Below are 23,874 nucleotides of genomic sequence, written 5' to 3'. Positions count from 1 at the left end.
GTAAACTCTTACAGGGCAGGGACTGTCTTTCTGCTTGTATTTGCATCCCCAAAAACTTATTAGAATAGTGCATGGGATATTTTAAATGCTAAATAAATGCCCGTTATCTGCCTTGAACTCTGTGGCCCCTTTCTCCTTCTCATAATAACATAATTAAATTCCAAAGAAAACCAAAGGTTAGCCAAAATAAAGATATAAAATTTTTTTCCCATCCAAATTCACAGATGCCAATGAGGGATGCCTGTGGTGGTAGTGAAGTATCCAAAGTGACCAAACTCAAATCCATCACTCAATCATTTTTCAATCAAGCCTCCCTCCACAAGTTCTCCATGATCAAATTTGGGGTTTTCTTGGCAAAGATACTGAAGTGGTTTGCCATTTCCTTTTCCCGTGGACCCGTTTTGTCAGGCAATCAGAGGTTAAATGACATATATAGGATGTGTCTGAGGATGGATTTGAACTCAAGCCTTCCTGATTCCAGACTTAGTGCTCTCTCCATTGCTGCCTCCTCAAATCCATACCAATTCCGATTGTTTTCTTTTTTTCCAAATGTACTTTGAAGTCAAACTCTTTTTCAAATCATGTAATGTAGAACTCTGTAAAAGAGAAGTCAGTTTTGGACTCCAAATAAGGAAGCGTATTGCTGGAGCCAGATGCTTCATCTGTACACTGTCTTATTCCCAATAAAAGGAATATGAGAGCACGGGCAGAGTGCTAGGTCTGGAATTTTTAAAAGGCTTGGGTTCGAATTCTTGCTTGACAGCCTAGATTACAAGGGGTTTTTGTTGTTGTTTCTATGGGGGGAGGGGAAAATTTTTTGAACAATTAAGAAGAGAATGAATGCAATAGCTTAACTTAATCAGGTCAGACAGACATAAGCAGAAAAATTAATCTCCATATTTGATTCTTTTCCGTTTCTTCCACGAATCTCAGCTCATTGTGAGAAAGGAGTAATGGGGGTGGGGTGTGGCATGGCAGTTTCACGGAGCAATTAAAGTTTGCTTGAAAATCTTGGTACTTGCGATTAAAAAACAAAAAAAACCGCACCCTAAACTTGCCCCAACCAGACAGCTCTCCTTTAATAAGCTCTTCAGGACACTGACAAACACTAATCTATTTTTTAATCCTGCTCCAGCGGCACAGAGTGTCTGCCTTAATCATCTGTTTACAGAATATTTTCTTTGCTGATAAGCACAGCAGGTTGGGGAGATTGTGAATAATCTTTCCCAGCTGTTATCCCGGGCTCAGTCCCCCGGCTCTGCACATGTGCCAATTAAAAGCTGAACAATGCACAAAGGCCAGGCTTGCCGGGCCACACACCTGTCAGGGGGCTGCCTGAGGACTCAAGAAAATTCGGGGTGGGGAGCGGGGTAGAGGGATGGAGGAGAGCAACCCTCCTGCAACAACAGGGAGGAAAGCTCTCTGAAATAAGCAAGGCCAATGCTGCCATCTGCTGGTCATTTCTCGGCCTAGCGCAAACAACCACCGCGGAAACGAGAGTATTCCTGTTAGAGCATCGATCTCAGAGCCGGACGGGATGCAGCACCAGGAACAGTGAGCAGGGCTTCCTCCCATTCCACTCCTGCAGTTCTAAATGGCTGGGAGGCTTTTTTACATCACACCTCAATCTAGCTCTCTCTCAAGTGTCAAGGAAGCCCCCAGAAGAGGGCTGCGCAGTAGTGGACCCTTCCAGGGTTTTTAAACCCTCTGCAGGCAAAAGAATTAGGAGACAGGGCAGGGTGCCGGCCACCTTTCTGAGAAAGGGATCTGGACACAAAATTGGCTGCTTCGGACCCCAAGAGGCCTGTAAGGGACAAGTCAAAATGTCTTTACGTACAGAAAAATATGCACAAGGGGAAAGGAAAATTTTCTTTTCACATAATCACTTCTAATAAGTTTCTAACTGGGAAGCACTCTCTTACCCCCCAAAACTCTACACGGAAGCTGAGGAGCGGAAGAACAGGACCCTGGCTGCTTTCATTCCCTTATCCTTCCCATGGAGGCAGCTTGGGCTCCTAGCCCACAGACCTAGCATCTCGCTCCAGGCAGAAAGACTCTTTTAAGTTCAAATATGATCTCAGACACTAACTAGGCAAGTCATTTCACTGTTTGCCTCAGTTTCCTGATCTGGTAAATGAGCTGGAGAAGGAAACGACAAACCACTCCAGCATCTTTGCCAAGAAAACTCCAAATGAGACCACAAAGAGTGGGACATGACTGAAAATGACTGAACAAAAGCAATCTACACTCACAACATGGAATACCGGAGGAAGTGGTACAGTATCCAAAACAGTGGACCTGATGACCTCTGACATTATTTTGCTGTGAGGTCAGTTCAGTCAATAAACATTAAGGATCTAATCTGTGCCAGAAACTGTGCTTTAAAAAAAGCTTTTAAAAAAGTAAAAGACAGTCGTTATTCTTGAGAAATTCAGTCTAATGTGGGGAGAAAATATACAAATATGTACAAACAAGCTACTTCCAGGAGAAAGTAGAAGCAAGAGAGGAAAGCATTAAATTGAGAGGGAGTGAACAAATCAATGAGTTTTCTTTCATCTATAAAATTATAGAGGTTGCATGAAATAGCCCCTGACCTCCCTCTCAGTTCTGCATCTACACTGGGGATTCTCTGGGTGGCTTTGATGACAGGTCCCCCCCACTTCCAATGTTATAGAACCTGCAACATATCCATATATTTGGGCCAGGGAAGATGGCAACTACTGAACATTTGGAACACTACAGGATGGGGCACAGCAGGTGAATTGTATCCACTTATTGGAGACATTTGAATGAGGGAATCTGTGTGAGTTTGAGGAGTTTTAAAATGAGACTTTATTAGTTTTTCCTGGAAAAAGATTTTCCAAAAGAATGATTATATGGTATAACTTGGTGTCTGAACAAGAGAGGAAAGGGAGAAATCGCAAGCCTAAGACATAAGTGTCCAGATAAAATTTACTGTGGGACATTATTTACTGTGGGCTGTAGGGAGAGGGGGAGGGGGTGCTTTGGCATTCCAAATGTGCATCCATGTAGGAGTAGTTATGTGTCAACATCCTCCTTTATAGGGCTTCTAGGATGCTGACTGGTGGGAAGCAAATTTCTGCACCCAGATTTATACTTTGGAATCTTTATGCAAAATAATATTTGAAGGAAGATAAAAATACAGAATTAGAATGTTCCCCAATTTTATCAAGGTTGGGTCAGAGTAGATACTTTTTTATTAAGTTAAAATGGAGACTTTCTTAGGTTTATGAGCAAAGTAAAAGAAAAACTGAACCCACTAACAGAGCTAACACCGAGACTAATAACCTTTTTTGGCAGTCTGTAGATTATATTTAAGGATCATATTTTTAAATGCATAAATAAAATATATAGGATTATCAAAAATTATACTCAAATACAGTTATTCAAATGCATTTATAAAACTAAATCCTTGCTACTGAAGATAGTAACCAATCAATGTGGCCATTAGTCCATAAGTGATGTCATGGGTAAGGTCCCTATTCCTGTTCTAGAGACTAGTCTTCCCAGGGAGTTCTGCCCCCAATTGCCTAGCCAGTTCCAAGGATACAACTTTTGAGTTGTTCTTACAAGTGAAGAGAAATAAACTTCTGATACATAAAGATCATAACAAGGGGAGAAAGGTCTTAATTATAAATATTCTTATTACCTATGAATGTATATCTATATAGATTCTCTTTCAAACTATCAATTCATTTAGATTTCCTAGAAGAGAAAGAGCACTTCCAATTACTAACTTTTAAGAAGCAAACATATCCTTGCGTACATTGTAAATAAAACCTAGAAACCAGATGCTATGAAATAAATCAATGCAGCCATCGTTTAATAGGTTCTATAGCAGAAGGTGAAGGCAAATAGAAAAGTGAATCCTGTGTTATTCATCTTTTAGGGAAAAGGATAACAGAATTGTGAAACCATTTTATCTGTATCAGACTATGACACAACAAAAAGTGTGTGTGTGTGTGGGGGCAGCGACTTTGTTTTAAATTATTAGCCTCAAAGCTAATAGCTAATTGTCCAAAATAAAGAAATGACAAACAAAAAATCACCCAAGGGTCAATCTTCTTAGTAAAGGTTATGTTTTTTGCATTCAACTAGGCTAGCCCTAGGATAGTGGAGATAGTCTATTTATGGGTCCACATTCAAAACATGTCCAATTTGTTAGGTTTTCCAGAACTTGGATATGACATGATTCCTTTCGTGTACCAGAGGAAAACTTTGGGACTTTTAGGACTTAGAGAGAAAGGTTGAAATCTGCATCCATGGAAATAGTCCCCGTATATGGATAAAGGGAATAATAAGGTTGTGCACATAGGCTGGGCTCCTTTTTTTCTAAGGTTCTTTCCCATCCAGTCTAGTTACTTTAAAAGTGGTATTAAAGCCATCTTTATTAGTCCAGAGGGCTGATGTGTGTGTGTGTGTGTGTGTGTGTGTGTGTGTGTGTGTATAAATCTGACATTGTAGGTAATGTTCTATACTTATGGTGGACTTCCACAAGTAATAGCGAGATTTTTTTTCTTATTATTTCTTTGCAACTGTGTTCTTTGTAATTTTGCAAGATTCATTTTCTTTTGATATCTTTTTGTTAACTGTCAGATTTTGTACAAGTATTCTTGTTTTGTTTCCAGTCGCAAACATGAAGCACCAGACTAGCCTGAATGAATCAGACTTGGTTGAGAGCACCATAGCAATGAATCACAAACCATCTCTGGAAATAGTATGTCATTTAAGTGGAAAATAGACTTTTTTTCCCTTTCCTTCCAGGAAAACTTATTTAATTACCCAGTACCATCATTAGCTATAACGACATATGATTATTCTTCAATCAGCTTTCAAAAAGGGGAAAAAGCCTTCTCTCTCATATTATACAAAGTTATTGTAGCATATTAGGAAAAAGATAAAAACTTAAGTTTAATATTCTAATTTCTTTGTCTCAGAATCTAAGTCAAATAGGGAAAAAGAACCCACACAAACAGTACACCCCACATTAGGTCAAGATGTCAAGACCAACCCCTTTTCCAAGAAAAATATTCCAACCTCTTTTTTCCAAGAAAAATATTTTATTTTTTGCAATTAGAACTAGAAAAAAACTGGACATTTTTCAAATATACAATGTGTGTGTTTAGAAGATAAAGGGGAAAAAATGCTTTCTTGTACAGTCCAAAAAGTTTTGATAGGCTCTCTCTGTGCCGAGAAATAAATGCTCCTAATTATTTCTGGTAAGGTTGTATTTTCTCATGTCACCTTTAAAGCTGTCCTAATATAGTATCATTTCATGAGTAGATGATAATGGCAAATTCCTTATTTTCATGACATTTAACATCTTATAAAGTTAACATGTAAAGTCATCACTGAAATGCTATCAGGTATAGATTTTGGAGTTGTCCTATCTTGTGCATGCTTAAGATTCCCCCCTCAATATTCCAGGGCTTTGGAGACATCATGTTTATCCATTCAAGTTCCTATCCTACACCAAAATGAGCAGATGTTTATTTCAAATATGCTAGGGACAGTGCATGAGCAAACCTTTCACATTAATTCTCTTAAAGATTTAATATGAAAACCATCTGTCAAATGGAAATGAAATTGGGTCAGATACTAACCTAATATTTATATTATTTACTAGGCTCTCAAGAGGGAATGGAGGGGGGAAAGGTGCTTCTATATCTAGCTCACTGTTTACAATTTGCCAAAATACTATTAGACACACATCATACTGGGAAGCCTAAAATTCAGTGTTAGGGCAAAAAAAAAAAAGTGCTGAATCAGAACTGAGTGGGTATAAAAATATATGGCTCGAATGAATTTCTTCAGGTTAGATCTGTTTCATATTAAATCTTGTAAAGAAGGAACAGATATGTAAGAAATAACTAGCAGGATGAATACAGAGGGGACTGGTGAGACTTACATGAACTGATGCTAAGTGAAATGAGCAGAACCAGGAGATCATTATATACCTCAACAACGATACTGTATGAGGATGTATTCTGATGGAAGTGGAGCTCTTCGATAAAGAGAGCTAATTCAGTTTCAATTGATCAAGGATGGACAGAAGCAGCTACACTCAAAGAAAGAACACTGGGAAATGAATATAAACTGCTTGCATTTCCGTTTTTCTTCTCGGGTCATTTATACCTTCTGAATCCAATTCTCCCTGTGCAACAAGAAAACTGTTCGGTTCTGCACACATATATTGTATCTAGGATATACTGTAACCTATTCAACATGTAAAAGACTGCTTGCCATCTGGGGGAGGGGGTGGAGGGAGGGAGGGGAAAAAATCGGAACAAATAAGTGCAAGGGATAATGCTGTAAAAAATTACCCTGGCATGGGTTCTGTCAATAAAAAGTTTTAAAAAATTAAAAAAAAAAATAAAATCTATCTTGGATAGTTAAAAAAAAAAAAAAAAAAGGAACAGAAAGTTTCTTCATTTACTGTGATCAGGATACTTAAAATTCTGTCACTGCAACAAACTTGCTCATTTTATGACCTGCTGGTCATTTCTTACATATCTGTTCCTTCCTTACAAGATTTAATATGAGACAGATCTAACCTGAAGAAATTCATTCGAGCCATATATTTTTATACCCACTCAGTTCTGATTCTGGCCAATCTGTATGAAAGGTAAAAAGGTAGGGCCTGGTGGACCCATGATCTACCTATCTCTTTCCATCCATACGTACTTATAGCCAATATCACGCTTCCTTCCTTTGCTATGGATGCTGATACATTTGGTCTCGGATTACAAGATGGTGACACAAGCCATTCAGCATAATGAGAGTCGAATGAAAGGCAGACAAGCCAGCCAATTTGACAGGTCTAAAAATATTAGAGCCCATGAGGCAATGAGACAATTAAAGCAGACCCTCTACGAAACTGCTGGATGAGAATGTTGAAGAGTTTATCCAAATAAAGATGATTCATTTCTTCAATCTGGTAGGTAGTATGAATTCATTAAAGCTCACTACCATCGTACCATCTTCCCTTCCAAAAATGAAATCTTACCCTCAACCAGTCCTCTTAGCTCATCTAATTGGTACCCAACCAGATCTTTTTTTTTTTTTTTTTTTTGCTGAGGCAATTGGGGTTAAATGACTTGCCCAGAGTCACACAGCTGGGAAGTATTAAGTGTCTGAAGCCGGATTTGAACTCGGGTCCTCCTGACTTCAGGGCTGGTCTCTATCCACTACGCCACCTACCAGATATTTTCTTGAGTTAGATAACATTTAGGTGGATGCAATGGAAAGCAAACTTTAGTTAGAATTAAGAAGGAATTAATAATCTGGGAGAAAGTCTTTGTAAATTTGTCAAATAAAAATAAGATAGTCAAGTTATATAGGGAACCAACACAAGTATATCAGAACGAGAGCCATTCCCCCAAAGTACAAGAACAGGTCGTTTTAAAACCATATGAAAAAATGCTCCAAAATAACTAACATAAGGAATACAAATGAACAAAAAACACTGATGCTCTCCGCACATCATACCTCTTATATTGGAAAGCATGACAAAGGAGGAAAATGACCACGGATGGAGCAATTATGGGGGCACAGGTACAGTAATGCATTGTTGGTAAAACTATGAACTGACCCAACCATTGAGGAGAAGTAATTTGGAACTATGTGCCAAAAAGACACTAACCTGTGCATGCCCTTTGGCCCAGGAACAATCACTCCATGCTTATATATATTCAAAGGGATCAAAGACAGAATTATACTGCAACATATTTTGTAGTGCCAAAGCACTGAGAAAAAATGTGGTCAACTCTTGATTGGGAAATGGCTGAACAAGTTAGAGCATATGAAAAGTAATGGAGTGCCATGGCACCATGAAGAAATTACAAAAAGGCAAGGTTCAGAGAGATCTGGACAAGAGTGAAGCGAACAAAATTAGGAGAATATACAACATCTACAATAACATAAAGGAAAACGATTATATAAAAAACTTTAAAACTCTGATTAATACAATAATCATTTGTGATTCTAAGGAGACTGATGAAGCATGTATCCCAATTCTCAGAATGAGATAGACAGGGCAAGACATTACCAACAACATTACCAACATGTCAATTTGTTTTACTTGACTATGCTTATTTATTAAAAAGGAAAACTTTGGGAATGGAATAAATCGGGGATAACAATGATAGAAAAAATAAAGAAAAGCAAAACATTTAAAAATAAAAAGGAGAGAGCAGAAGGCAATTCAAGAGACACAGGTAAGCAAAGTGGTATGGATCCTATGGATCGTAAATATACACTTTTAAAGAAAAAAAAAACATGCCGTATATAGAGTCATAGTTTCATCCATAATCCTCTTGTCCTGTTCTTTGCGGGTTGAAATGCTGATGTCTGTTGATATTTGAGAAGTTCAGATCAAAAGGGTTTTTTAAAAGAAAAATAATATATAATTAAGACTGTGGAGGATGAATGACTGTGCCTATTATACAGCCATACTAAACATACTAAATTATTAGCGCCATTTAAAAACCTGTTAATCTCTATAAGAATATTCTAATTGCTGGGTTGGCTCGACCAATATTCATAAATATAAAGGTATTCCCCCCTTCTCCTGATCACTGACTTTCCCCCATCTATAGTAAGGGAGGAAAAAAAAAAGGCTTAATTAGGTAGTGCTAATTCTAGCTGCATTCTAGAGTTTCAAAAAAGAGGAAGGTGCCATCTTTAACTTGGGAAAGTCTTAGAAAATTAATAGTGCACCAAAGGGAGAAAAAGTGGATTCAGGACATTCTAGAAAAGGAAATTCTAGCAAGGTTTGTGTGTATGGGGAAGCATATTTCTTTTTTCCTTCCTTTTCATTCCATTTTCTGCCTTTTCCCAATTTCTGTCTTTTGGATTCTGGAAAGCATCTTAGAAGGCCTCTAGCTTTTCCAAAAACTGATAGGATGATGTCCCAGGGAGAATGGCAATACTTTGTCCAAGAGTCAGGAAACTGGAGTTCAAAATTAGGCCGTGACAATCTTAGCTTCCCCCTCCCCCCCAAGAAAAACTAAGAGAACTTACCTCTCTTCTTTCCTTGGGGGGGAAGGGGAATGGGGGAAGGTAGGTGTGGAATGTCACATGGTCCATCAGGTGTGCTTGCTGAGCCAGTTTTACTTAACTACTTTTCTTGGCTACAAGGAGAGCTCACTGAGTAGGGCTAAGGGAGGGGGAGAGGTTATATTTGGGAATGATTGTGATGTAAAAACAAAAGACATCACTACAACCTGCAAAAACCTTTATTTCCTCAGCTGTAAGATAAGGATAATAATACCTGTCTTACCACCCTCATAGGGCTGTTTGTTGCAAGAGAAGGGTTTTGTCATAGGTAAAGCACTATATAAATGTAAGCTATTGGGAGAGAAAAGGTCTCCTCTTCCCCACTTGTGTCATGAAAAGTTTAAGTACAAGTATATTTATGCATCCTAAGAATTAAGTATCTATATAATGTATATTGATGGAGCCCCAAGGTCACCTGTAACAGTGATCTAGGTGGGCAGATACAGGCCGAGAGGCTTAGAACCCACGAGTGTATTGCTCTAAAAGCAGTAATTTCTCACTGGTCGATTAAATTCAAACGAATTTGATGTCCAAATATAACACAAGATAATTTCTAAAAACAACGAGTTATTCATTCTTAACATGTTACAAGTCACCTCTTAACTTTTTTTTTATAAGAAAGTCCAGCTTTTCTTATACAAACTCCCAGCGTCTTTGGCTATAATTAGGGCAGTTATAGGGGAAAGGATTGCTATCAGTTGGGCAGGTGGCGGAAAGAAAGAGCTCAAATTAATTTCAAAACAGTTTTAAAACAGTGATTCTATTATCAATGAGATTCACCTCCCAATGACATCTAAAAAATAGGAAAGGTAATACTGAACATCCCAAGTTTGGAATTATTTTGAGCAAATTATTTAATATTTTAAGACACTAAAAGAAGTGAGACTGTCAATAAAAAGTTATTAAAAAAAAAAAAAAGAAGTGAGAAAATTTGGAAAAACAAAAGAACAACCTGACATTTGCTTGGGAAAATCTACTTAAAATCTTGGCCCCATCTTGCTTAGTTAAGGAAGCTCCAAAGATCCTATTTATGCTAAAACTTCACTCACACTTTTTTTTGTCATTTTTCAGTGGTGTCGGACCAAATACGGCAGTGGTCTGCCCTTCCCTTATCCAGCTCATTTTACAGATAAGGAAAGTGAGGTAAACAAGGTTAAGTGACTTGCATAGGATTAAGTGATCACTCAGCTAGTAAGTATCTGAGTGCAGATTTTTAACTCATGTTTTCTTGACTTCAAATGCAGAGCTCTCTCCACTAAGCCTCCTAACTAGCTGCCTCCTCACATTTCTGTAAAATGCTTCTAAAAGTTATTAATGCTTAAAATTTGGAACATGAGTAGATGCCCATCAACTGGGAAATGCCTGAATTAAGTTGTAGTATGTAAAAATAATGGAATATTATTTTTCTATAAAAAATTATGAACAAGCTGATGTTAGAAAGGGCTGGAAAGATTTCCATGAACTGATGCCAACTGAAACAAGAAGAACCAGGAATACATTGCTCACAATAATAGCAAGAATGTAAGATTATCAACTATGAAAGACTTGGTTCTTAGCAGTTCAGTGATCGGAAGCATTCCTAATAAACTTTGGATAGAAAATGCCATCTGCCTCCAGAAAGAACTATGGAGATTGAATATAAATCAACACATGCTATGTCCACTTCTTTTTTCTGTTTTTTTTCTCTCCCATGGTTTTTCCCTTTTGCCTTGATTTTTCTCCCCCATTAAAAGTTATTGATGCAATTTAGTGTACATCATTGATACTTTCCATTGACTAATGAACCCCTATTGGGAGTCTACCCTTAAAATAAGCAAGTAAAGTCAGACAAAAAACATTAATATTAGTCACATAGGAAAATGTAGGTCTCATTGCATAACTCTATTTCTTCCTAAGAAGCAGGAATTAGGCTTTGTTTCTCCTTATTTTCAAATCACTTTTGGTCACTGCATTAAACAGGGTTTTGAAATCTTTAAATGCTGTTCTTTCTCTATTCTACAGTTTTACAAACTCTGAATTCATGTTCATCATTTTTAATGGTATAATGATTCTTTTATATTCTTACATGATTTGTTCAGCCATTCCCTAATGGATTGTTTTTGGGTCTTAACTAATAAAAAAAAGTGTTGCCATTAATATTTTTAGATAGACCCTTTGCCCTTGACCTCCCTTGAAGTATGTACATAGTAGTGGTGATATATTTGGGTCAAAGAATATGTATAGGGTACAACTTTCTGTGTATAATTCCAAATTATTTTCAAGACTGTTTTGACTAATTCATAACTCCGCTAAGCACATCTTTCTGACAACAGTTTTCAGTAGGTAGTTCAAATATTATTATGCCTATTTCACAGATGAGGGAATTGGTTTTAAGTTTCCATGACCAACACTGGTTGGTCACATAGCTAGTTAAGTGTTAGTCAACAACTATTTATGAAGCACTATGGACCCTATACTAGAGTAAGAATACTCTGATGCACTAGAGTAAGAATACTCTGATGCAAAGAGAGGCTCAAACAGTCACATTTTAACAGGCAAGACATAAATGCCTGGGTATGTTCAGACATCTGAGTAGTTGGATGGCATAGTGGATAGCCCATTGAACTTGGAATCAGGAAGATTCATTTTCATGAGTTTAAATTTGAGCTCAAACACTTAGCAGACCCTGATCAAATCATTTAACTCTGTCTCAGTTTCCTCATCTATAAAATGAGCTAGGAGGAAACCGATTCAGTATCTTTGTCAAGAAAACTCTAAATGGGATCATGGAGAGTTGGACAACTGAACAATAACAAATATTCAGACATCTACAGAGTAGAAGGAAGGTAATCTGAGGGGAAGAGCCTAGTATCTCTTAACTGAAGAGGGAGGCAAAGCCAGGACTTCCATCTCTGTCTTTTCTCCCCTTCTTCCCCCCATGCTGCACTAGACACTAAAAGAACTAATAGTTATTTATATATAGTTATTTATCAACAAGGCAGTTAAATGAATAATGCTATATGTGATGCATGTTAAAAGTTATCAGTGCAACAACCTAGCTGATTAGTTTTCCATTGCAAAGTAATTCCTTTAGTATAGAGAACTTGCAGATGAAGAAAGGCTCTCTACCATCACCATTTTAGATTGCCTAGAGTATCAGTTAAGTGACTTGACCAGGTCACAGAGCTAGCCTGAATTTTCCTGCAGCCATAGCCAGCTGTCTATCTGCTAAGCACACTGTCTCTTGCAAAGTCATTAAACTATGAAAGATTTGGTTCTTCTCTCCAAATGTGATTCATAAAGAAATGTGTATTAAAAATAAATAGGGGGTATGCACACTTTAATAGCCCTTTGGACACAGTTCTAAATTGCTCTCCAGAATGGTTGGATCAGTTCACAATTCCACCAACAATGTATTAATGTCCCAGTCTTTCCTCATCCTCTCCAACATTTATCATTATCTTTTTCTGTCATCTTAACCAATCTGAGAGGTGTGAAGTGGTACCTCAGAATTGTCTTAATTTGCATTTCTCTGATCAAGTGATTTAGAGTATTTTTCATATGACTAAAAATGGCTTTGATTTCTTCATTTGAATCATCTTTTGTTTTTAAAGAGGACCAATGACACCATGGTGTAATGTTTTGATTTGTCAGTGAATCTGGATTCACTAACAGTAAGAGTGAGGCAATATCATAATAAGCAAGAGAAATTGGGCAGACATTAACTCATTTACAAACTGGTAATATCAACCAGTGGATCATATTGATAGGATGCTGTGGCAATGAGATAGGGTCGTTGGTTAGAGGGATAATGGTTTGAAAAAATATTTTGATAGATGCGATTCACCCAAAGAGAAAGATTAACTCAGTACTTCAATATATATACTTTACTATGGTAATAATCAAACTAATATTTAACATAAATGTATTAACAAAATATAAATTTAATATAATATTTAATATGAATATCTAATATAAACTAATATTTATTTTATTAACAACAGGCTTTTTTTTTTTTTTTTTGGCTGAGGCAATTACGGTAACAATAGGCTTTTAATAAATACCTACTATAGGGACAGCTAGGTGGTGCAGTGTATGTAGCACCAGCCCTGAAGTCAGGAGGACCTGAGTTCAAATATGGCCTCAGACACTTAACACTTCCTAGCTGTGTGATCCTGGGCAAGTCACTTGTCCTCAATTACCTCAGCAAAAATAATAATAAAATAAAATAAATACCTACTATGGTAATCCTTGGGGATACAAAGAAATGAAAAACCAGTCTCCACACTCAATGAGTAATGTAAGGTGTCCTTCCCATCCCCTTAACACCAGTCTCACCATTTTTCAAATTACTTAGTTCAGTTTCTCTAGGATGCCTCATTTCTGAAAAGAAGGTAAATCTGGGATCTAATAAAATCCAAGTCCTATTTAAGTTCTCCTGGCAACAGTTCCAATAAGCCCTTCACCAAAAAAACGGACTACCAGCAATTATCTGGCCATGGCAACTAATGAAACCACAAGAGACATTTCGATCAGCTTTAGTAAAAATAACATGACTGGATGGATGGAGCTATCTTCACAGATTACACTGAATCACTTCTAAGAGACAATTTGGCATATGGGATAAAGCAATGGATTTGGGAGTCAGAAAGGTCTGGTTTAATCCCCACTTTAGATTCAAGTTCTTATGGCTTTGGAGCATGGAACATGTCACCTGAACTCAACTATAAAATGGAGGTGAGATTAGAGCACCTACTTCAGCAAAATGATCTGTGAGAGTTAAAAGATAAAGTTTTAAAAGATAAAGTTTTTTGCAAATTTAAAATGCCACGGAGTATGCTATGTTTTCTTTAAATCCCAAATTAATTCCTTTTGTATCTTCCATTCCTTTCTAGGTAGTCCCACCAACATGTCAGCAAGACAAAGAATGAGAAAATGAATGACAAATAATGATAATGAGGAAGAAGAGGGAGAATAAAAAACTAACTTAGATGTTGGGCACATTTCAGGAAGTCTAAATGGTTCTCAGATGCTTTTTAAATTTCACATGATTTTGGAATCATAGGGTTTAGAAATGGAGAAGCCCTTGGGTCATTATTTGGGTCATCAGGTCAAAGTTCTTCATTATCTAAGTGATTCAAGTGAAGTAACATACCCAAGACCTCACAGAAAGGAAGAAGCGGGACCAGGACATGATTGATCCAGCATGTTTGCTTGTATTTTCCCATATCAGTTTAAGGAAATGAGCATTGTAGTGATTGGGTTTGAAAAATTTTTTTGTGTTGCATACATTTATAAACCATTTTAAACTCTCCCTTTCCCTCTCCTCTTTCTCTCTCTCTTCCCCTTCCCCCTTTTCTTTCCCCACATTCACATCCCTGTGTACATGTTCTTTCCCTCCAGTAGGTTACAAAGGGTCTGAGGGATTATTGTTTGTTTTTGTATTTCCAGAAGCCAAACATAGTACCTGGCACCACAGGAAGCACTTAATAACTGGTGAATGAATGGATAGCACCATAATCCAGAAGCAATCAAATCACAAGGAAAGATTTCTTCATACTTTATAAAATAAAATTCTCTATCTGTCCTACTCATACATTAATTGCCCTTGTCTTATAAAGAGAAAAAAAAAAAACTGGATCCTTACTTCCCAGGGCCTTTCCCAAATCCAGCTTCTGACTCCTTCCCAAGTGGTTCCATTGAGGGGCTTATCCAACCATAGTTCCTGACTCAGTCTGAAATTCAATTCAATAACACTTCATATTGAGGGAAATTGGAACTCTAAATTCTATCCCTCTTTTTCATATCTTAATGATACTTCTCTATTTGTTCAATCTAAATTTGCAATGAGTATCTACAAATTTTTATTGAAAAGTGAACAGGATTTCCCTTCAACTATTCAATTCTGCTGATTTGAACACAACAGGCTTCAGCTAAGTTGAATAACTCTTCCAGACCTTTCTTGCCCTCCCAGTCCCTATCTTCAAATTCATCTGTTTTTCAGTACATTCTGACCTAAATGAGATCAGATCACACCTGTCCAACTTTGGACAAGGTTCCCCAGTAGATACCTTCCTCTGAGAGAGAAATTTGTCCCTCATGTTAATAATCAATTATTGAATTAAGACCAAGATTTTTTCCAGAAATCTGTAATTCAGTCTCTGAAGGACATTGCTGATAATGGCGTTGAATTAACTTTCAATCTTGGTCAGACCCTATCCAGGTGGGAAAAACCACTGTTGTGCTCTACAGAATAAGAGGGTGAGGAGGGGGGAAGAATAAATTCCTTGATTAGATGGCCCAAGGCTGGGCAATTTAAAAATAAATGACATAATCAAATTTATATTCTGCCCTTCCCCCTACATCAGACTAGGTCCACCTCTCATAGTAATATTCATTCTTTCTCATCAATTGTATTAAGAAATCCCTTAACATCCCCTTTCTTCTAAGGGCTTATAAACTGTGAGCCCACCACCATGGATGGTCTTTGGCATTTCAGAGTGTCACTGACCCATTTTATTGCTAACATGCTAGCATTATGAATAAGATGATTAATTGCCCAGAATTTGTGACTCTTAATCTTTTAAAACATCACACTTTCCCTATCAGAACAATCTGTTCCACATCCTATCCCATGTTCATTTCCAGTTCTCTTTGAATGCTCATGTTATTTTGATACCTGGAATTTTTCTTATCCTCCAAGCTTCTCCAGAAGTTATCTTCAACTACTCTAGACAACCCCTATCTTCTCTTCTTAGTAACACAAAACTAAATACCTGATTAATGTATGAACAATTTTTGAGGGCTGAGATCATATCTTTATGCCCAAAGAAGCATCCTCCCCCAATCAGTCAGTCTCCCAATGTTTACCCGGTATATTGGACTAAACTGCAAGAAATACTGCAAAGTGTCTGTTACATGTACATGCTTAATAACTGCTGAGTGATTGAAAGAGTGCTGCATTTCAACTCTGCCCCATACTATGTGTATATCTTTCATTAAATTATTTCATCTATCTCAACCTCACTTTTTCCCCATCTGCAAAATGAGAGAAGCTCTTAACTCCTAGGTACTAAGGATAAAAAAAGTCTCTCTCCTGAACATAGAAAGTGAGTATGACGTGGAATATGTCATGGTCAATTGTTTTGCTTAATTCTGTCCTATGAAAGGATGCTTTGGAGAAAAGAATGAGAAACCAATTTCTTTTCTTAAAGCATTGGTAACACAATAATCTAAGGGTGCTAGATTGGAGTGTTTTTCTAAGATTCCTTTCAGTTCTAAATTTACATTCTTGTGCTGCTAAGAAAGGTATTATTATTGAAGACTTCCAAAGGCTGATAACCTGCCCAAAAAGACCTGCAGCTACCACCACTTGGACTATTTTTCCTTCTCTCTTGAATGCTGGGATGATCACCAATGGGAGTGAATAACACAGGAGGGAGATTTACAAACTTAAGTTCCTCATTTCTCCCAGCTCTTATTTTAGAGAAATTTTAAAAGTTTATCCAAAGGAAAAGGTTAGAAAGATCTGCAGGTGACTAAGGAATATTTGTAGATTGGCTGATAACCATTTCTCTTATTTACTTTTTTGTGAAGGATAAAGGGTCCTTTAGGTAAATAATCTAGAAATATAGATACAGGCACACTGAAGCAAGGTCATACAGGGTACTGTCTGGCTTTAGAACCAATGCTGGTGAAATGAGTGCTGGGACTACAGGGTCAGAAGCCTTGAGTTTAAATCCTAACTTTGTTTCTTACTAGTGATAAGTGACTAAGTTCTTCAGTCTCTTCTTCAGTAAAACTCGGGGGTGGGGTTGAACCAGACTCCAAGTTTCTATATCTATAACCTTGATCTGGCATTTAGACTATATCACCTACCTACCAGATGTTTCAGAGGCTCACACAGTGTTTATACTTATTAAAAACCAAAAAGCAAAGAACCCAACTTAGAAGCTTATCCAGCCACAGACCTCAAGAATATTGCTTATAGGCAAGGGACACAGTCCTCCCACAGACCAGAACAATTTATTCTCAATAAAACTCAGATAAATTACAACCTTGTCCATCACCTCCCCCTTCCTTCCAAGCTGCTGACTCATACAAACTAAATATGGTTGCTTAACTTAAGACTTTATTTGCCTTTAGGTTTGTACCAAGAAGGTAATAAAAGAGGAAGAGAAGGAGGAAATATGGCAAAAGCAGGATTTCAAACCCATTCACAACTATTCTGTCAATTACATTTTATCCAGGACTCTTGAAGTAACCTGCTTTTTAGGCAAACTGTTTTATGACCTCTGAATTCTGTGTCAAAGGGGGATAGTTCTGAGGTTTATAGTCCATAAATTGTGACTATAATTCGAGAAGGTGAGGAGAAAGGGATTATCAACAAGAGGAAGTAATAATGCTAACTTATATTTGATATATAGCTCTCTAAGGTTACAAAATGTTTTGTTCTTCCCAATAATTGCTTCTTCATGACATGTGATTCATGATCTCATCATCAATATAATTCAATTAACATTTTTTGAGTGCCTTTATGTGCAAAATACATTGCTAGGCACTGGGGGAAGGGAGAAGGAAAAAGGGAGCTACAAAGAAAAGACTGGAAATTGACTACCCTGAAGAAACTTCCATTCTATTATTTTTTATTCTACCATTTTACCGGCCAAAGATTGAGTTCCCACTGTGTGCAGTGCTACTCGCTGGGGAAGATACAAGTTTAAGATGAGATGTGACACATACAGATAATTGACACAAACATGTCTAAGTATGATCAAAGTGCTCAGTGGGTTCCAAATGGGAGAAATGATCATGGTAAGATTGGAAGGCAGAATTTTCATTTGGCTTTAAATATGTGAAGAATTGAACAGAAAAGGGCAGTCTAATGGTAGGGAATGGCTTAAGTAAAAACACAAAAATAGAAAGGAAGAGCATGAGGGTGTGTGTGGAAGACAAAGAATGAAGATCAGTTTGGGGCCAATGAAGAGTGAATGAAAGGAGTTAGGGGTTCCGTTGGTTCCCTAGAACAGTTGTAGAAACTTGAATAGAAAAGAGAGCCATAACTTCAGATATAAAACTTCTAGCATCTTCATATTGACTATTGGAAAACCACAAATTAAGTTTCTCTATCAATTACATTTTAATCTGATTCTTTAACATTGGAGACTGACCTCCTTGAGGGCAGGGATTATCTTTTACCTCTTTTTGGGGAAAAAAAAAGCACAATGCCAGGTTTATGGTAAGCATTTAATAATGCACAATAATATGGCAGGCAATCAAATTTATTGATTCACTTTTTTGTATTATAGAAACCTTTGGCTGTTTGGTGAAAGCTATGGACCCCTGATGAGAATGTTTTTAAATGTATAAATTAAACATGGGATTACAAAGAAACCAATTATATTGAGATAAACTTACAAAAATATAGTGTTTTGTTTTGTTTTTTAATTCACGGACCTCAGTTTAAGAACCCCTGTTCCCAGAATGAGCTGAGATTTTGCAAAGTCAGTCATGGAGTCCAAGCAGGAGTTTAAATTCCTTTGTATAAGAATGGTCCTCTACTTAGATAAGCCTTCCTCTATTCCCAAATTCTTCCTGTTCAGCTCAAAAATCATCTCTTTCACAGTCTTTCCTGGAACAGCCCCACCAGTCATGATGACCAGAAGTCATCCCTTCTGCCTGGCCCCACCCCACAGCAATCTGCTTGTACATTCTGTGCTAGACTGCCTTGTCTTGTTTCTTGTTTGTAAACGTGTTTTATTTGCTCACCTAGATTTTGCTTCTTTGAAGCAGGGATTTTATCTCTTATGACTTAGCATTTCCCACAGGCCTTGCAGTGTTTTCATACTGCAGGTACTGTGTAATTGTGAATGAATGAATGAATGGCCATTATTTAAGACATCAGATGAAAATAAAATAAGTTTATTCTTCAAGGATGTATAATGTTATCAGAAGTGATACCTCTACTCTATAACTTAGTGGATAGGTTTCAAGAGATATTGAACCCAGGTTCCATGAACCTGGAATGTCTTCTGAATGTAGTTAGGTTTGTTAAGAAATATTCATTCTTTTTCCATACTTAAAGCCTTTCCAGGTGTATAGAATCTGTTGACAGAGCTTTTGCTCCATGGCTTTATGGAACTCGAGGTTCACAAAATGACATCTTAGGACTTGAGGGAAGGTCGTAACAACAGGGATGGGATCAATAGCTTGAGAAAGGAGTAGTGGGAAAAATGATCAGGCAATATGTATAGTACAAAATATTCCCTTTAGAGATATTCCAAACAAGGAAATAGCTATTTAAAAAAGAATCAACTTGTAGAAAATAACTGGAAGCTGGAAGGCTTGCTTTCTAATGGTTCCAGGATACTGTAAATCTGTGAAGGCAGAGATTATTCTTTTTTTTGTGTGTGGCAGGTAAAGGGAGATCTGGGACGAGCTTTTGTATCCTTAATACCTAACAAAGTCAGTAACTGATAATCAGTTCGTATCTTGGGCTGGAACTGAATGTGAGAAGAGAATGTGCATACTGAATCTTGAAATCAGGAGATGTGGATTCAAGTCTCAGTTCTGCTCCTGGATGAGACCTTTTAAGTAATTTCCCCCTCTCTAGTGCTCAATTTCCTCTTCTGTAAATTGAAGAGGCTAGACTGTATTTATGACTTCTCAGGTTCCTTCAAGCTGTAACCCTCCAAGAGCTCATGAAAGTCCCTCCTTGTTTAATTGTCTGGCACACAGATTAAACAGTTCTCTCTCCTTCATAGTTGCTCACTGTTTAGGCTAACCCTCCATATAAGTATAAGCATGGATGACTCTTCTAGTTTCAAAGTTCCTTCTTTTCCTTTTCCATTCCTCAGATCTTCTCCACAGTAAAGACTCTTTTCAAATTCTCAGAGAAAAGCATTCCACTCTAACAAAAAGGCACCGCTGGATGTCCTAATTAACACTCCTTTCATAACCAGGAGCCCTCTTTAGTGTCATTCTGTCTCCCCTATTCCTCACCCAAATGTATTTAATCTGGGAAGCCAGGCTGTTTCTGCCTCCCAAGAGACCAGACCAGTATCACTTCCTACAGTATCAAGTTGGCCCAAAGTACAGGCTTTTCCTAGTGGGCTACAAAAAGGTATAGAGATTTGTTACTACAATGCCAGGAAAGAAACAAGAAAACAATGCCAGCAAGAACAGCTCAACTATAATTTACAGACATTACATCTTCAGAACAACAATGCAACACTGGTATCCATCTCAAGTTTTCAACAGTCCATCCTTAAAAGTTTTCAATAGCTCATTCTTAAAGTTACTGCTGAATGAGATCTTTCAGTGAGATGTTATACTCTCCCAACATTTATCAGCAATTTCAGGAAACATTTAAACAGCATTTGCTACATCCAACCTTAGGCGATAAAATTTAGTTATTTAAAGGAAGCAACATTTCTTCTAATGTTTTCCCAGCTCTGCAATTTGACATATTTGTCCCTTATAAGAACTGAGAAATGAACTGGAAATGAAACTGTTTCATATACTTCTTAAGATATATACATTTCTTTAGTTTTAACAGGAAGGAAAATTAATGATAGATGAAGTCCATCCTGTAAAATCAACTAAATTTTTCAACTACAAAAAATGTATTAGATATGTGACTGGTAGACCCTTCCCTGCACCTCCTCCTTCCCCCGGTGGAATATGATGCAAAAGGAAAGGGAAGTTCCTGGTTTTATTAAGATAAATGTAAAATCATTTCTCAGGATATAGACATTTCAACCTTTGCAAATTCTTAATCAGGGAACTTGTAGCAGCCGAGAACAATGGTCTGAACAAGGAGAAAGATCACAAGAAATGCTCACTAATCCAACAAAAGCAAACTGAGTTAGTCTATACTAGACACAGACCAGTAAGTAGGACATTTAACTAAAAAGTAGTAAAAAGAAACTCATCGTTTAAAAATTAGCGATTGAGACTGGATGTGTGATTTCACTGGCCCAGGGGAACCTCCCAGAAAGGAGACTGTTCTCTAACAAGGCAGGTCAGCTCCTCTGCAACTTAAGAGTCACCGTTGCCCAGCGCACACACTGGTTAAATGCACGACTCGCCAATATTTGTCATAAATGGCCTCATGCTGTTGGGAATAAATAGGTGAAAAGTGGGATGAATGACTGTTTGAGAATCAAACACCCCGGCCTTAAGCTGGACTCCCTGATGAAAAGATATTTATCCAAAATTACAGCTAAGGGCGTTTAACAGGGCTAACCAGCCCATTCTGGGAAACAGACCGCCGTCTCCTAAAGAGGAATTTTAAGAAAGGTCCCGAAGCAAACCCCCGGCTGGAAGCCCAGCGCCCAAATGCCGAATAAGGGACACCCTGTTCCCGATGTAAGATCTAAGCAAAGGTAGGATCCAACAACAAGCAAGCTTTGATTCTGGGGCTTCGGACTTCTCCAGAGAAAATCTGACCCCCAATCAGCCTGGCTGGACGCGGCTCGGCCGCCTGGAAAGCAGACGGGGGCTTCCCATTCATTCCTCAGCGTCTCCCCGCAGCCCCGCAGGAAGGCGCTTTCCGTTCGGTGCCGGGGTTCTAGATGCTGGCTGGCTGGGTTCCACAAGAGGGGCCCTGCCGCCGCGAACGTTCCACGCACTCACCTGTCCTGGAGGACGCACTCCCGGGGCCAGAAGCCAGCTCCGTCGCCGCCAGGTGAGGTGGAGGAGGAGGAGGAGGATGGAGAGGGGGAGGAGGGGCACCGATCTCGGGCAGGGACCGAGGGGACTGGGATTGCAGAGACGCGGGGGGAGAAAGGGATTGCCTCCGCAGCAGGGAGGAGGATACGCAGCAGAGGCTGGACACGTCTCTCTGGAGCAGGGCCGAGCAAAAGCGAGTCGGGCTCTGATACATTCCGCGGGGGCGCGCACCGGCCGATGGCACCGGATCGCCGGGCGCCCCGGGACAGCAGCGAGCCGGGTCTGGAGCGGGAGGGGTGGAGGGCTGCCGGGGGGGAGACGGGGGCCGCAGGAGGGGCTGGGCTCAGGGCCGCCCGGCTGCTGCCGCAGCCCCCGCAGCCTTCTCCGTCAGCATTCACCGTGGGCTCCCGACGCCCGCACAATGGAGCCGGGGCCGCGAATGCAAGCGCGGGGGAAAAGTTGCGCCGGGGAGCGGAGGCGGCGAGCCCCGTTCTGCCTCTCCTCCTCCGGACGAGCGGGACGATGAGCAGCCGGAGCGGGCGCAGCGGCGGCGGCGGGCGCAGCAGGGAGAGCAGAGCCGGCGGCGGCGGCGGCGGCAGCAGCAACGTCTGCCTGGCGCACCTCGAAGGCTACAAGGCTAAGCGGGAGGGCTAGCGCAGGGCCCTGACGAAACGGGCTGCTACCACGCAGCGAGGGGAGGGGTGTTCCGGAGCGGGGGGCCCCACCCCCGGCCGCATTCGGCTTCCCGGAAGGGAGCTGCACCGCCCTGGGAAGAAAACCGTCCTCAGCTCAGTCAGCGTCAAGCCCCGCCGGCATAAAGGAGGATGAAGGGCCGGTTTCGGGGTTTGCAGACTGCCGCCTCCCCCCCTTCCGGTCTCTGAAATGGAAGCGCTCTCCCCAGGCCGGGTGTCCCAAGCTGGTTCTGCAGCAGGGGCCCAGAGAAAGTGCGTGCGCGTGTCTGTGTGCTTCTCTGTGGGGCTGAACATGAACTAGGGTAAAGGTCAGACGGCCGGGGCACGCGCTCCGTGGCCGGGGCTCGCCTGGTAAGCCACTGCGGCTCCCGCTGGTCGCGAGCTCTCCGGAAAGCTCCGCGAAGCACCTCAGCACCTTGGCGGGTCTGTGATCTCACTGATCTGGCTACTCCCCCCCGAGATGCAGATTATCGCCCTTCACGCTTCCCCCCCAAATCCGTCCAGCCGGCGTGCCGGGGATCGGCGTAGCCCGAGGCTGTCTCATGTTCTGGTTATAAATCCGTTGGGTGAAGCATTTTATACCGCTTCCCTGCCTCCGGGCTCCAGATCGTAGGCAATAGACCGCAGTCCCTGGATGGCCACCATCCGCTTGATTTTTCCCGTGTGGATAATGAAGCTAAACTTGGGTGATGGAATTCCAAGTAATTCACGTTGACAGACTTCCAGTGAATGCTAAATTTTAAATGCTGATTGTTTGATTGACGGATGGATTGAAAGAGTAAGAGCAATGTCTGGGAAAGTAGGCTAGAACCAATCAGTAAAGATTTGCTTTACAGACTCAGCAGACAGCACAAAGCCATTTGGAAATGGAAGCATCCAGAAGGACTCAATCCCCATTCCATCTCCACGGCTCTTGGGGAAAAAAAAAAAACAAAACAAAAAAAAAACTCGGTAAATTGGAATAGCACTGATTCTGTAACCAGAGGAGCTGGATTTGTCACAATCCATCATCATGTATGTGTTACCTGTCTAATTTGAGGCAAATCACTTGACCTTTCCAGATCTTGAGAGGACTTCTGAAATCTCTTCTAATTCTGAAATCTCCAGGTTAAATCCCTCTTCTGTTTGAACTTAGTGCTGGCACTAAGCAGCAGAGACCTTTGACAAGTTTGTCTTCCTATCTTATCAAGGTTTTTCCTTGATATTAGTCACCAGAAAGGATTTTTAAACAAAGACATCTGTGTTATGTCTGTAAAACATGTATAATTACTTTTCAATAGTATTTTATTTTTCCAAATACATGTAAAAATATTTTTCAATAATTTATAAAATTTTGAGTTCTAATTTTTTTCTTCTCTCTCTCAACTCCTCCTTTCCAAGACAGCAAGCTATATGGTAGTTTATACATGTATAATCATTTTAAACATATTACCATATTTGTCATATTTAGAAA

General features: G+C 39.4%; 1 protein-coding gene across 3 annotated transcripts in view; it reads right to left on the bottom strand.

Moving 5' to 3' along the window:
* NOCT (nocturnin) overlaps window positions 1-22,030 on the bottom strand; it is a 35,099-nt gene extending 13,069 nt beyond the window's left edge. For 2 of the 3 annotated variants that reach the window (XM_051965410.1, XM_051965412.1), the window contains exon 1: window positions 21,694-22,030. In XM_051965410.1, the coding sequence (XP_051821370.1) occupies window positions 21,694-21,943 (250 nt within the window). In that variant the 5' untranslated portion in view covers window positions 21,944-22,030. Of the gene's footprint in view, window positions 1-9,042; window positions 9,439-21,693 lie in introns of those variants that run through there. The other variant, XM_051965413.1, reaches the window with a different exon arrangement.
* Window positions 22,031-23,874: the final 1,844 nt, after the last annotated feature.

This window comes from Antechinus flavipes, chromosome 6 (assembly GCF_016432865.1).
Source record: "Antechinus flavipes isolate AdamAnt ecotype Samford, QLD, Australia chromosome 6, AdamAnt_v2, whole genome shotgun sequence".
NCBI classification, from domain to species: domain Eukaryota; kingdom Metazoa; phylum Chordata; class Mammalia; order Dasyuromorphia; family Dasyuridae; genus Antechinus; species Antechinus flavipes.
The sequence above is the reverse complement of the archived record's forward strand: the minus strand, read 5'-3'. Positions and strand labels throughout refer to the sequence as shown.